The sequence below is a fragment of the Oncorhynchus clarkii genome, chromosome 29, assembly GCF_045791955.1.
Source record: "Oncorhynchus clarkii lewisi isolate Uvic-CL-2024 chromosome 29, UVic_Ocla_1.0, whole genome shotgun sequence".
NCBI classification, from domain to species: Eukaryota; Metazoa; Chordata; class Actinopteri; order Salmoniformes; family Salmonidae; genus Oncorhynchus; species Oncorhynchus clarkii.
Window position 1 is genome coordinate 1,647,609 of NC_092175.1, and position 15,920 is coordinate 1,663,528.

The 15,920-nt window shown below is 44.1% G+C and overlaps 1 protein-coding gene across 1 annotated transcript in view; it reads right to left on the reverse strand.

Moving 5' to 3' along the window:
- The window catches only part of LOC139387925 (3',5'-cyclic-AMP phosphodiesterase 4D-like), a 65,231-nt gene that overhangs the window by 23,970 nt on the left and 25,341 nt on the right, over positions 1-15,920 (reverse strand). Inside the window, exons 4-5 of the mRNA XM_071134309.1 lie at positions 12,734-12,810; positions 5,721-5,773 (exon numbers count right to left, since the gene is read on the reverse strand). Of these exons, the coding sequence (XP_070990410.1) occupies positions 5,721-5,773; positions 12,734-12,810 (130 nt within the window). The remainder of the gene's footprint in view (positions 1-5,720; positions 5,774-12,733; positions 12,811-15,920) is intronic.

Below are 15,920 nucleotides of genomic sequence, written 5' to 3' on the forward strand. Positions count from 1 at the left end.
TAAAAAATTCAAACGGAAAAGTGGTGCGTGCATATGTATTCACCCCCTTTGCTATGAAGCCCCTAAATAAGATCTGGTGCAACTAATTACCTTCAGAAGTCACTTAATTAGTTAAATAAAGTCCACCTGTGTGCAATCTAAAGTGCCTTGCGAAAGTATTCGGCCCCCTTGAACTTTGCGACCTTTTGCCACTATTCAGGCTTCTAAACATAAAGATATAAAACTGTATTTTTTTGTGAAGAATCAACAACAAGTGGGACACAATCATGAAGTGGAACGACATTTATTGGATATTTCAAACTGTTTTAACAAATCAAAAACTGAAAAATTGGGCGTGCAAAATTATTCAGCCCCTTTACTTTCAGTGCAGCAAACTCTCTCCAGAAGTTCAGTGAGGATCTCTGAATGATCCAATGTTGACCTAAATGACTAATGATGATAAATACAATCCACCTGTGTGTAATCAAGTCTCCGTATAAATGCACCTGCACTGTGATAGTCTCAGAGGTCCGTTAAAAGCGCAGAGAGCATCATGAAGAACAAGGAACACACCAGGCAGGTCCGAGATACTGTTGTGAAGAAGTTTAAAGCCGGATTTGGATACAAAAAGATTTCCCAAGCTTTAAACATCCCAAGGAGCACTGTGCAAGCGATAATATTGAAATGGAAGGAGTATCAGACCACTGCAAATCTACCAAGACCTGGCCGTCCCTCTAAACTTTCAGCTCATACAAGGAGAAGACTGATCAGAGATGCAGCCAAGAGGCCCATGATCACTCTGGATCAACTGCAGAGATCTACAGCTGAGGTGGGAGACTCTGTCCATAGGACAACAATCAGTCGTATATTGCACAAATCTGGCCTTTATGGAAGAGTGGCAAGAAGAAAGCCATTTCTTAAAGATATCCATAAAAAGTGTTGTTTAAAGTTTGCCACAAGCCACCTGGGAGACACAACAAACATGTGGAAGAAGGTGCTCTGGTCAGATGAAACCAAAATTGAACTTTTTGGCAACAATGCAAAACGTTATGTTTGACGTAAAAGCAACACAGCCCATCACCCTGAACACACCATCCCCACTGTCAAACATGGTGGTGGCAGCATCATGGTTTGGGCCTGCTTTTCTTCAGCAGGGACAGGGAAGATGGTTAAAATTGATGGGAAGATGGATGGAGCCAAATACAGGACCATTCTGGAAGAAAACCTGATGGAGTCTGCAAAAGACCTGAGACTGGGACGGAGATTTGTCTTCCAACAAGACAATGATCCAAAACATAAAGCAAAATCTACAATGGAATGGTTCAAAAATAAACACATCCAGGTGTTAGAATGGCCAAGTCAAAGTCCAGACCTGAATCCAATCGAGAATCTGTGGAAAGAACTGAAAACTGCTGTTCAAAAATGCTCTCCATCCAACCTCACTGAGCTCGAGCTGTTTTGCAAGGAGGAATGGGAAAAAATGTCAGTCTCTCGATGTGCAAAACTGATAGAGACATACCCCAAACGACTTACAGCTGTAATCGCAGCAAAAGGTGGCGCTACAAAGTATTAACTTAAGGGGGCTGAATAATTTTGCACGCCCAATTTTTCAGTTTTTGATTTGTTAAAAAGGTTTGAAATATCCAATAAATGTCGTTCCACTTCATGATTGTGTCCCACTTGTTGTTGATTCTTCACAAAAAAATACAGTTTTATATCTTTATGTTTGAAGCCTGAAATGTGGCAAAAGGTCGCAAAGTTCAAGGGGGCCGAATACTTTCGCAAGGCACTGTAAGTGTCACATGATCTGTCACATGATCTCAGCATATATATAACCCTGTTCTGAAAGGCCCCAGAGCCTGTAACACCACCAAGCAAGCAGCACCATGAAGACCAAGGAGCTCTCCAAACAGGTCAGGGACAAAGTTGTAGAGAAGTACAGATCAGGGTTGAGTTATAAAAAAAATCAGAAACTTTGAACATCCCACAGAATACCATTAAATCCATCATTAAACAATTAAAAGAATATGGCACCACAACAAACCTGCCAAGAAAGGGCCGCCCACCAAAAATCACAGACCAGGCAAAGAGGGCATTAATCAGAGAGACAACAAAGAGACCAAAGATAACCCTGAAGGAGCTGCAAAGCTCTACAGCAGAGATTGGAGTATCCGTCTATAGGACCACTTTAAGTCGTACACTCCACAGAGCTGGGTTTTACGGAAGAGTGGCCAGAAAAAAAGCTGGTACTTAAAAAAACAAATAAGCAAACACATTTGGTGTTCGCCAAAAGGCCTGTGGGAGACTCCCCAAACATATAGAAGAAGGTACTCTGGTCAGATGAGACAAAAATTGAGCTTTTTGGCCATCAAGAAAAACACTATGTCTGGCGCAAACCCTGAACTTGCTTCCCGACTCTCAGCGCACACCTCCCATCACCCCGAGAATACCATTCCCACAGTGTGTCAGCATCATGCTGTGAGGATGTTTTTCATTGGCAGGTACTGAGAAACTGGTCAGAATTGAAGGAATGATGTATACAGGGAAATAAATACAGGGAAATTCTTCCAGAGATTTGAGACTGAGACAAACCTTCCAGCAGGACATTTTTTTAAATCTTTATTTAACTAGGCAATTCAGTTAAGAACAAATTCTTATTTTCAATGATGGCCTAGGAACAGTGGGTTAACTGCCTGTTCAGGGGCAGAACGACAGATTTGTACCTTATCAGCTTGGGGGTTTGAACTTGCAACCTTCCGGTTACTAGTCCAACGCTCTAACCACTAGGCTACCCTGCCGCCCCTGTTGACCCCAAGCATACTGCTAAAGCAACACTTGAGTGGTTTAAGGGGAAACATTTAAATGTCTTGGAATGGCCTAGTCAAAGCCCAGACCTCAATCCAATTGAGAATATGTGGTATGACTGAAGTATTGCTGTCCACCAGCGAAACCCATCCAACTTGAAGGAGCTGGAGCAGTTTTGCCTTGAAGAATGTGCAACAATCCCAGGGGCTAGATGTGCCCTGCTTATAGAGATACCCCAAGAGACTTGCAGCTGTAATTGCTGCAGATGGTGGCTCTATAGTATTGACTTTTGGGGGGGGGGGGGGGGGGGTGAATAGTTATGCATGCTCAAGTTTTCTGTTTTTTTGTCTTATTTCTTGTTTGTTTCACAGGAAAAATATTTTGCATCTTCAAAGTGGTAGGCATGTTGTGTAAATCAAATGATACAACCCCCCCCAAAAAAATATATTTTAATTCCAGGTTGTAAGGCAACAAAATCGGAAAAATGCTAAGGGGGTTGAATACCTTCGCAAGCCTCTGTATGTCCTGTTCTAAAACTTTGCTCTCACCTCTGCTCCCTCTCCGGCCTCTAGATCACCAGGCTGCTCGTTATGGCGCACACCTGTCACCAGCGTTACACGCACCTGCGTGTCATCAGACTCACCTGGACTCCATCACTTCCCTGATTACCTTCCCTATATATGTCACTCCCTTTGATTCCCTCCCCAGGCGTTATAGTTTATTTTTCTTGTCTGTGTGCAGTTAGTGTTTCTTCTTTTGTATTATGTTGTGTTTATATATTAAAACACTCCCTGAACTTGCTTCCCGACTCTCAGCGCACACCACTGACTAGTTGTTCTGATTGTTAAAAACATACAAAGAAAACATGATGACACACACAACACTCAGAGTATTCCGCCAGTGGGATTGTGAATGGTAGTGAGTCAGCCTGAATATTCTCACGATTAAGCCGCATTAGTAAATGATGCAGGGGCATTTTCGCTGAGCCACATATTCCCTGTGTTTTTACTTAATCCCAGATTAGGGCAGACAATGCTCTAGACATCTGGAAAATTGATACGTCTAAAATTCTGTGTCTTTACAAATATAGTAATTTACCAACAGTATTATGATGTCCTCATGAGTTGTGAGGCAAAAGCAAATGAACACCACAAATTGGTATAGATAATCTTTTAAAAGGCTCCGAAATACCCTGCCATGGTGACTCAAGTATGATAAAATTCACTAGTGTAAATCTGTTACCTTTTAGGACAAATGGCATTCTACTAAAATGTGTCCCAGCATCAGCATGCAAAGGTAGTTATGGTGCTATGTCTTGAGGTACAGTACCAGTCAAAAGTTTGGACACATCTACTCATTCAAGGGTTTTTCTTATTTTACTATTTTCTACATTGTAGAATAATAGCGAAGACATCAAAACTTTGAAATAACACATATGGAATCATGTAGTAACCATAAAAGTGTTAAACAAATCAAAATGTATTTTACATTTGAGATTCTTCAAAGTAGACACTTTGATGACAGCTTTGCTGGTAATGTATGTTATTTGTTGATATTGTGATAGTATTTGTGCTACACTAAGTCAATCGTCAGCAAACAATATCGCTTGGTAGAATTAGCTAAAGGGCTACCTAGTACGATAACTTTGGATTTCCAAAATCTCTGCCCAAGTACCCCCAGTAATTCCCCTTGTTTTATTGCTATACTATTGCACATGTGATTTAGCTAATCAAGGATTAGTTGACTCAAGGAGAGGTTTGGGAAACCTTACCATAGGTTCCAAACCTTTACCATTCCGGGGACCACCAAATCACTGTCAAAAGCTCTTTATGACCACCATTTGTGGAGTCTCAGAATTCTTTACACATAAAATATCTTGGCAGTCAAATTTGGACGATTTTAGCAGTGAATGTAACAAATTAAAGGTCTATTATTATTATCATTGACATTGTAAAGTAATGTAAAATTGACCTGGTAAAGTAATGTAAAATGTACATTGTAAAGTAATGTAAAATTGCTTATAGGACTGTTTATACTTCCAACTGTTATTATAATTTTGTACATTAACCTGTTGAGTCTATGGGGGCGCTATTTCATTATTTGGATAAAAAAACGTGCCTGTTTTAAGCGCAATATTTTGTCACGAAAAGATGCTCGACTATGCATATAATTGACAGCTTTGGAAAGAAAAAAGTCTAACGTTTCCAAAACTGCAAAGATATTATCTGTGAGTGCCACAGAACTCATGCTACAGGTGAAACCAAGATGAAACTTCAAACAGGAAATGAGCAGAATTTCTGAAGCTCTGTTTTCCAATGTCTCCTTATATGGCTGTGAATGCACCAGGAACGAGCCTCCGCTTTCTGTCGTTTCTTCAAGATGTCTGCAGCATTGTGACGTATTTGTAGGCATATCATTGGAAGATTGGCCATAAGAGACTACATTTTCCAGGGGTCCGCCCGGTGTCCTTTGTCTAAATTGGTGCGTAATCTTCAGTTGCGGGCATTTTCTCCTGGGATTCAAGACAGAAAGCACACTTCCACTAACGATATATCATCGAAGAGATATGTGAAAAACACCTTGAGGATTGGTTCTAAACAACGTTTGCCATGTTTCAGTCGATATTATGGAACAGAAATTTGAACATGCAACCTGATGTAAGACACAACAACAAGAGTGGGTCGTGTTCATTAGCCACAAACCAGAAGAAAACAGACTTAAACCGGGAGAGACTAACTGAACTGGTACAATAAGAAATGCTTATTTCTGTTTTCTGTTGCATGCCCTAATGAACACGAGCTTGGATTGAGGCCAACTGAAGCTTTGTCCTCTAGCACGGCTCAATAGATAATACACTTCAAAAGTGTGTGTGTGTGTGTGTGTGTGTGTGTGTGTGTGTGTGTGTGTGTGTGTGTGTGTGTGTGTATTGGTCTTACCTGAGTAAGAGGACTTGATGATGGGTGGTTGTTGGTTACACATAGGGGACCACCTGGTGAAGGAAACCACAGAGAAATAAGTGTTTGATCAGGAATGCCTTTCCTTCTCCCAACAGAAATAAAGAATATATGTCAAATGTTTTAACTATTTTGCTCAATAACAATAAATACAACGAAATACAACGATTGTGTTTTCTTTGTTTTAGTGTTGGTCAGGACGTGAGCTAAGTGGGCATTCTATGTTGTATGTCTAGTTTGTCTATTTCTATGTTTGGCCTGATATGGTTCTCAATCAGAGGCAGGTGTTAGTCATTGTCTCGGATTGGGAACCATATTTAGGTAGCCTGTTTTGTGTTGGGTTTTGTGGGTGATTATCTTCTGTCTTTGTGTCATTGCACCAGATAGGACTGTTTCGGTTTTCACATTTGTTGTTTTGTATTGTGTAGTGTTCTCGTGTATGGTCTTTATTAAACATGTCTAACCACGCTGCATTTTGTCCTCCTCACCTTCAACGGAAGAAAACCGTTACAGAACTACCCACCACAACAGGACCAAGTGTAACAGTTGTTAACTTTTTTTTTTTTTTTTTACTATGTGAATTTCACCAGGTTCATATATCAATATGTTGTGTTGATTTGTTATGCATGCCTGCATCCTGGGAGAAGGGGAGTATGTACTTACGTTTTGCCCGGCGTGCTCGTGCTCAAATCATTTTGATGCACTGAGAGAGGTAGGCACGCTTTTTCTGTCTTCAGAAAAGTTTGATTCTTTTAAGTAAGTACAAAGTCATACACACAGTGTTTTGTTCATGAATAATGATGTATATTTAGAGGTTACTCATAAGTGGATGGTATTGTTAAGATGCACTTGTAATTGTACTTTTTAGGATGATATCAACATTCTGAATTCAACATGTGGTTAATAGCTAGCTAAGGTATTAGCAGGCTATTGTATGTGTGAACGATGGCTAGCTCCTCGAATGATCCCAATCCCTCCTATTGTGCATCTGTTGTAGAAAGAGGCGACGATTCTCAGAACATATGTGCTCTACCAATGTTTTATTTCCTTTTGGATGCAGGTATGTGGTTTTATCTATGTAAAATATGTTATGTATAATAAGGAGAGAGTGTATTAATTTTTGTATTCGAAAATCATTTTGATGCACTGAGAGAGAAAGAGGCGACGATTCTCAGAACATATGTGCTCTACAAATGTTTTATTTCCTTTTGGATGCAGATTTAGGATGCAGAGAGTCAGTTCTGCTTGATTAAAACTACCTGATCTCCAAAGTCCACGTTTATAGTCTATCAACCACACACAACGCAGGGTTACAGCGGTGCAGTATAGCACCGGCTACACAAGCAGCGTGGTAACAGGCAGCGGCAACAGGAGCAGTGCAAGAAGGAGGAATGGACATGGTATGACGAGTTGGACGGAAAAGGTCCCAGGGCAGAGCCAGGGGAATATCGCCGCCCAAAAGCAGAGCTGGAGGCAGCGAAAGCAGAGAGGCGGCATTATGAGGAGCTAGCTGGAAGCCCGGGAGGCAGCCCCCAAAATTTATTGGAGGGGGCACAGGGAGAGTGTGGCAGAGTCAGGAGTCAGACCTGAGCCAACTCCCCCTGTTTACCGTGAGGAGCCAAGGATGGAATCAGAGCAGTCGGCGAAGTTGAGGTGTGCGTCTGAGAATGTGGAGGAGTTATTGGACAAATTGGGGGAGAGTGAACGGAGGGGAGATTATGAGACATTCGAGGAGGTGTTGATGAAATTGGAGGAGAGTGACGAGAGAGAGCTGTCGGTTTGGCGCAGTATGCATGGCACTTGTCCTGAGGTGCGTGCTAGCCGTCTGGTTAAAAGACTGTGCCAGCCTCACGCACCAGGCCTCCTGTGCACCTCCCTAGCCCTGCACGTCCTGTGCCAGCTCAGCGCTACAGTGCTCCTAGCAGTGCTAACCATGGCGGGCGTTGTACTGGTCAGGCACCGTGTTATGCAGTGGAACGCACGGTGTCCCCAGTACGCGTGCTTAGCCCGGTGCGCTACATCCCAGCTCCCCACATCTGCCGGGCTAGGGTGAAGATCCAGCCAGGGCGGATGGTGCCAGCCCTGCTCTCAAGATCTCCAGTACGCCTTCACGGTCCAGTCTATCCAGTGCCACCTACACTCACCAGCCCTCCGGTTGCAGCCCCCTGCACCAGGCTTCCTGTGCGTGTCCAGAGCCCAGTACTCCCTGTTTCTCCTCCCCGCACTCGCCCTGAGGTGCGTGTCCTCGGCCCAGTACCACCAGTGAGGGCACCACGCACCAGGCCTACAGTGCGCCTCATCTGTCCAGAGCTGCTAGAGTCTCCCGTCTGTCCAGAGCTGCTAGAGTCTCCCGTCTGTCCCGAGCTGCTAGAGTCTCCCGTCTAACCAGAGCCGCTAAAGTCTCCCGTCTGTCCAGAGCAGCCAGAGCCGCCAGTCAGCATGGAGCCGCCAGAGCCGCCAGTCAGCATGGAGCCGCCAGAGCCGCCAGTCAGCATGGAGCCGCCAGAGCCGCCAGTCAGCATGGAGCCGCCTGAGCCGCCAGTCAGCATGGAGCCGCCAGAGCCGCCAATCAGCAAGGAGCCGCCAGTCAGCATGTAGCCGCCAGAGCCGCCAGTCAGCATGGAGCCGCCAGAGCCGCCAGTCAGCATGAAGCCGCCAGAGCCGCCAGTCAGCATGGAGCCGCCAGAGCCGCCAGTCAGCATGGAGCCGCCAGAGCCGCCAGTCAGCATGGAGCCGCCAGAGCCGCCAGTCAGCCAGGATCCGCCAGAGCCGCCAGTCAGCCAGGATCCGCCAGAGCCGCCAGTCAGCCAGGATCCGCCAGAGCCGCCAGTCAGCCAGGATCCGCCAGAGCCGCCAGTCAGCCAGGATCCGCCAGAGCCGCCAGTCAGCCAGGATCCGCCAGAGCCGCCAGTCAGCCAAGAGCCGCCATTCAGCCAGGATCTGCCAGAGCCGCCATTCAGCCAGGATCTGCCAGAGCCGTCAACCAGCCTGAGCTACCTCTCGGTCCTGAGCTGCCCCTCTGTCCGGAGCTGCCCCTCGGTCCGGAGCTGCCCCTCAGTTTGTTTAGTCCAGTGGGGCCCTTTTAGTAGGGTTGCCAATCCTAGGTTGGTGGCGAGAGTCGCCGTTCCTAGGAGGAGACTAAAGCGGACAAAGACTAGGGTGGACTGGGGTCCACGTCCTGTGCCAGAGCCACGCTGCATTTTGGTCCTCTCCTTCAAAGGAAGAAAACCGTTACAGGGATTTCTTTTTGTCTCTTCAGAGAATTTGCAGACAGCCTATAGGCCAATATGCACAAAGGTATGTTAGTCACCACAGGCCCGATTCCAACCCGGGAAGTTATGCCTTTCTTCGCCTTTCCTACGCACTTCTCAGTAGTTGCTATTCAGATTTACCTTATGTAGGTGCATGACAGACTTTGCAGGCATGGTTTCCTTGCGCACGCTGAATAAATGTTATTCAACCTCTAAAAACCCTCCCAATTGATGGCCAACAGATTTTCTTGTGGACTTTTTCATTCAATAGGGTTTTCAGTACATTTATCTTAAACCATCCTTTTAAATACGGTGTACCTTCAATTAGAATTTTGTCAACAGAACGGGTTCGGAAAATAGGGATCAGTGAAAGAAAGCCATCTAAATATATACATATTTGTCTCTGTTTCAGCACCAAGTGGTTGATTTAAAAATACTCTGATCTTGATTATTTAGGCAAATTTCAGGGTTAGGAAAGTGTGTTTGAATCCTAACGATTTAATCAGCCTACATGGCTTATTTTTTTATATTATCAAATGTTACAAAATGATCCTCAGCAACAACCAAATGGCTGTGACATAGCCAATTTACTGTTAGTTCAGTTGGTAAAGCCTATTGTTATTAGGACTACTGACATGCGATATTGGTAGTGGCCAATATTTAATATGCTAGAAATCGGAAACAGAGAAAATCGGGGCAGCCTATAATTAAGACATTCAAGAGTGCCCAGCCCTGCAAGTTAAAAGCTTGTAGAATTTAAATTCTGCAAATTGACGCAGCATTTCATAAACTTCACTGTGGGGAAGTTGATACACTATATACAAGAGTATGTGGACACAAATTTGTGGATTCAGCTATTTCAGCCAAACCCATTGCTGACTGTTGTATAAAATCGAGCACACAGCCATGCAATCTCCTTAGACAAACATTGGCAGTTGAAGGGCCTTACTGAAGAGCTCAGTGACTTTCAGTGACTTTCAAGGTGACTTTCAAGGTGGCATCATAGGATGCCACCTTTCCAACAAGTTAGTTCGTCAAATTTCTGCCCTGCTAGAGCTGCCCCGGTCAACTGTAAGTGCTGTTATTGTGAAGTGGAAACATCTAGGAGTGATAATGACTCAGTCGCAAAGTGGTAGGCCCCATAATCTCACAGAACGGGATCGCTGCATGCTGAAGCATGTGGCGTGTAAATATCATCTGTCCTCGGTTGCAGCACTCACTACCGAGTTCCAAACTGCCTCTTGAAGCAATCTCAGCACAATAACTGTTCATCAGGAGCATCATGAAATGGGTTTCCATGGCAGAGCAGCCGCACCCAAGCCTAAGATCACCATGCGCAATGCCAAGCATCGGCTGGAATGGTGTAAATCTCGCAGCCAATGGGCTCTGGAGCAGTGGAAAGGAGTTCTCTGGAGTGAGGAATCACGCTTCACCATCTGGCAGTCCGGCGGCCGAATCTGGGTTTGGCAGATGCCAGGAGAACGCAACCTGCCTTAATGCATAGTACCAACTGTAAATTTTGGTGGAGGAGGAATAATGGTCTGGGGCTGTTTTTCATGGTTTGGGCTAGGCCCCTTAGTTACAGTGAAGGGAAATCTTAACGCTACAGCATACAATTACACTCTACATGATTCTGTGCTTCCAACTGTGGCAACAGTTTGGGGAAGGCCCTTTCCTGTTCTAGCATGACAATGCTAAAACCATTATTTGCACAAAGCGAGGTCCATACAGAAATGGTTTGAACGAGATCGGTGTGGAAGAACTTGACTGGCCTGCACAGAGCCCTGACCTCAATTGGAACACTGACTGCGAACCAGTCCCGATTGCCCAACATCAGTGTCTGACCTCACCAAGTCCCTGCAGCAATGTTCCAGCATCTAGTGGAAAGCCTTCCCAGAAGAGTGGAGGTTGTTATAGCAGCAAAGGGGAAACCAACTCCATATTAATTACCCTTTTGGCAATGACTGGTTTCACCCCTCCATAAGGTAAAATAGATCTAAAACAAGTGTAATTTAAATATACAATTCCTTTATCCAAACGGATTGCTAATTTACCTAGCTCTTATAAATAGCTCTTATCAAGTTGTAAATTACAGTGCATGGAGAATTATGTTATTTCTATTGGAAAAAATTTAGTATATGCTTTTTCCACTTGGAACCCGGCAGGTTTGCTCTTCTTTGGGGTAGGGGGCAGTATTTTCACGTCCGGATGAAAAGCTTGCCCAGAGTAAACGGCCTGCTATAAAGCCATACAAGCTAGAATATGCATATTATTAGTAGATTTGGATAGAAAACACTCTGTTTCTAAAACTGTTTGAATGATGTCTGTGAGAATAACAGAACTCATATGGCAGGCAAAATCCTGAGGTTGGTTGATTTTCAACTCAGCTCCTATGGAAGATATAGTGGGATATTGGTAATGTTGCACTTCCTAAGGCTTCCACTAGATGTCAACAGTCTTTAGAACCTTGTCTGATGCTTCTACTGTGAAGTGGGGCCGAAGGAGAAGGGAATGAGTAAGGTCTGCCATGAGCTGACCATGCTCTGGCCATGTGCGTTCACATGAGATGGAGCTCTGTTCCATCGCACTTCTGAAGACAATTTGGTTGGAATATTATTGAAGATTCAATGCATCATTTGACATGTTTCTACTGACTGTTACGGAACTTTGACATTTTGTCTGTTTTTAGTGAACGCGCTTCGTGACTTTGGATTTGTTTACCAAACGCGCTAACAAAAGTAACTATTTGGACATAAATGATGGACATCCCCGAACAAAACAAACATTTATTGTGGAAGTGGGAGTCCTGGGAGTGCATTCCGACGAAGATCAGCAAAGGTAAGTGAAGATTTATAATGCTATTTATGACTTTTGTTGACTGCATAATATGGCGGATATATGTGTTTCTTGATAGTGCTCTGAGCGCCGACTCAGATTATTGCATGGTTTGTTTTTTCCGTAAAGCTTTTTTGAAATCTGACACAGCGGTTGCAGTGGATCTAAAATTCCATGCATAACACGTGTATCTTTTAGCAATGTTTATTATGAGTATTTCTGTAAATTGATGAGGCTCTCTGCAAAATCAAAGGATGTTTTGGAACTATTGAACGTAACGCGTCAATGTAAACTAAGATTTTTGGATATAAATATGAACTTTACAGAACAAAACATACATGTATTGTGTAACATGAAGTCCTATGAGTGTCAGCTGATGAAGATCAAAGGTTAGTGATGAATTCTCTCTCTATTTCTGCTTTTTGTGACTCCTCTCTTTGGCTGGAAAAATGGCTGTGTTATTCTGTGAATAGGCACTCAACTAACAATTGTTTGGTTTGCTTTTGTCGTAAAGCCTTTTTGAAATCGGACAGTGGCTGGATTTACAACAAGTGTATCTTTAAAATGGTGTAAAATACATGTATGTTTGAGTAATTTTTAGTATGTGATTTCTGTTGTTTTGAATTTGGCGCCCTGCAGTTTCACTGGCTGTTGAAGAGGTGGGAAGCTACCATCTCATGTACCCTAGAGAGGTTACGTCAAGGTCAGAATATGGCGTATCTGTAGACAGCCACACCTTCATTTCTTAGATCTCCACCCAGAACGAATAGCAGGTGAATAGCATGCTATTGTTGTGCTGAAGTTCAAGGTCAGAATACAAATGGAGAGCAAAATGCATAAAAAGGAATAACATTCAACTTAACTCAGGTCGGAGTGGGGCCATAATGCACAGGCTATAGTTCTACTCACTTGTTTGAAGCTCTATCTTGCTGCAAGTTGGTTAGTGCAGCAAGGTTATTCCGTAAGGTTCTCAAACTTGCCAGTACCTACACAGGGCAGGATGCAGTTTGGAACATCAGACACTATGTGAGATACAGTATTGTCAACAGCAAGACATGTAAACAAATTCATTTCTTAGTTTGTACACAATGTCTTAGTTTACCCCAAACATTTTGTCGTTTACCTCATAGTAATACACTGCTCAAAAAAATAAAGGGAACACTAAAATAACACATCCTAGATCTGAATGAATGAAATATTCTTATTAAAAACTTTTTTCTTTACATAGTTGAATATGCTGACAAAAAAAAAATCACACAAAAATTATCAATGGAATCAATTTATCAACCCATGGAGGTCTGGATTTGGAGTCACACTCAAAATTAAAGTGGAAAACCACACTACAGTCAAAATGAGGCTCAGTAGTGTGTGTGGCCTCCACGTGCCTGAATGACCTCCCTACAATGCCTGAGCATGCTACTGATGAGGTGGCGGATGGTCTCCTGAGGGATCTCCTCCCAGACCTGGACTAAAGCATCCGCCAACTCCTGGACAGTCTGTGGTGCAACGTGGCGTTGGTGGATGGAGCGAGACATGATGTCCCAGATGTGCTCAATTGGATTCAGGTCTGGGGAACGGGCGGGCCAGTCCATAGCATCAATGCCTTCCTCTTGCAGGAACTGCTGACACACTCCAGCCACATGAGGTCTAGCATTGTCTTGCATTAGGAGGAACCCAGGGCCAACCACACCAGCATATGGTCTCACAAGGGGTTTGAGGATCTCATCTTGGTACCTAATGGCAGTCAGGCTACCTCTGGCGAGCACATGGAGGGCTGTGCGGCCCCCCATAGAAATGCCACTCCACACCATGACTGACCCACCGCCAAACCGGTCATGCTGGAGGATGTTGCAGGCAGCCGAACGTTCTCCACGGCGTCTCCAGACTGTCATGTGTGCTCAGTGTGAATCTGCTTTCATCTGTGAAGAGCACAGGGCGTCAGTGGCGAATTTGCCAATCTTGGTGTTCTCTGGCAAATGCCAAACATCCTGCACGGTGTTGGGCTGTAAGCACAACCCCCACCTGTGGACGTCGGGCCCTCATACCACCCTCATGGAGTCTGTTTCTGACCGTTTGAGCAGACACATGCACATTTGTGGCCTGCTGGAGGTCATTTTGCAGGGCTCTGGCAGTGCTCCTCCTGCTCCTCCTTGCACAAAGGTAGCGGTCCTGCTGCTGGGTTGTTGCCTACGGCCTCCTCCACGTCTTCTGATGTACTGGCCTGTCTCCTGGTAGGACCTCCATGCTCTGGACACTACGCTGACAGACACAGCAAACCTTCTTGCCACATCTCGCATTGATGTGCCATCCTGGATGAGCTGCACTACCTGAGCCACTGGTGTGGGTTATAGACTCTGTCTCATGCTACCACTAGAGTGAAAGCACCGCCAGCATTCAAAAGTGACCAAACATCAGCCAGGAAGCATAGGAACTGAGAAGTGGTCTGTGGTCCCCACCTGCAGAACCACTCCTTTATTGGGGGTGTCTTGCTAAATGGCTATAATTTCCACCTGTTGTCTATTCCATTTGCACAACAGCATGTTAAATGTATTGTCAATCAGTGTTGCTTCCTAAGTGGACAGTTTGATTTCACAGAAGTGTGATAGACTTGGAGTTACATTGTGTTGTTTAATTGTTCCCTTTATTTTTTTGAGCAGTGTATATAGTACCAGTTAAAAGTTTGGGCACACCTACTCATTCAAGGTTTTTTCTTTATTTTACTATTTTCTACATTGTAGAATAATAGTGAAGACATAACTATGAAATAACACATATGGAATCATGTAGTAACCAAAAAAGTGTTATGCAAATCAAACTACATTTTATATTTGAGATTCTTCAAAGTAGCCGCCTTGATGACAGCTTTGCACACTCTTGGTATTCTCTCAACCAGCTTCATGAGGTAGTCACCTGGAATGCATTTCAATTAACAGGTGTGCCTTGTTAAATGTTTATTTGTGGAATTTCATTCCTTCTTAATGCGTTTGAGACAATCAGTTGTGTTGTGACAAGGTAGGGGTGGTATACAAAAGATTACCCTATTTGGTAAAAGTCCATATTATAGCAAGAACAACTCAAATAAGCAAAGAGAAATGACAGTCCATCATTACTTTAAGACATGAAGGTCAGTCAATATGGAACATGTCAAGAACCTTGAAAGTGACGTCGCAAAAACCAGCAAGTGCTATAATGAAACTGGCTCTCAGGAGGTTCATTAGAGTTACCAGCCTCAGAAATTACAGCCCAAATCAATGCTTCACAGTTCCAGTAATAGAAACATCTCAACATCAACTGTTCAGAGGAGACTGCATGAACGTGGCCTTCATGGTCGAATTGCTGCAAAGAAACCACTGGTTGTGCTGCTGCTCCAGTTTCAACTGTTCTGCCTGCGGCCATGGAACCCTGACCTGTTCACCGGATGTTAAATCTTGTTCTGGACCTGCTGTTTTGTACTCTCTTCCTCTACCGCACCTGCTGTCTCGAACTGAATGATCGGCTATGAAAAGCCAACTGACATTTACTCCTGAGGTGCTGACCTGTTGCACCCTCTACAACCATCTGACCCTGCTGGTCATCTATGAACGTTTCAACATCTTGGCCATGTTCTGTTATAATCTTCACAGCCAGAAGAGTACTGGCCACCCCTCAGAGCCTGGTTCTTCTCTAGGATTCTTCCTAGGTTCCTGCCTTTCTAGGGAGTTTTTCCTAGCCACCTTGCTTCTACATCTGCATTGCTTGCTGTTTGGGGTTTTAGGCTGGGTTTCTGTATAGCACTTTGTGACATCGGCTGATGTAAAAAGGGCTTTATAAATACATTTGATTGATTGATACTAAAGGACACCAATAAGACAAAGAGACTTGCTTGGGCCAAGAAACACGATCAATGGACATTAGGCTAGTGGAAAACTGTCTTTTGGTCTGATGAGTCAAAATTTTAGATTACGACCGCTTTGTCTTTGTGAGATGCAGAGTAGGTGAACAGATGATCTCCGCATGTGTGGTTCCCACCGTGAAGCAGTCTGTGATTTATTTAGAATTCAAGGCACACTTAACCAGCATGGCTATCACAGCATTCTGCAGCGATGCGCCATCCCAT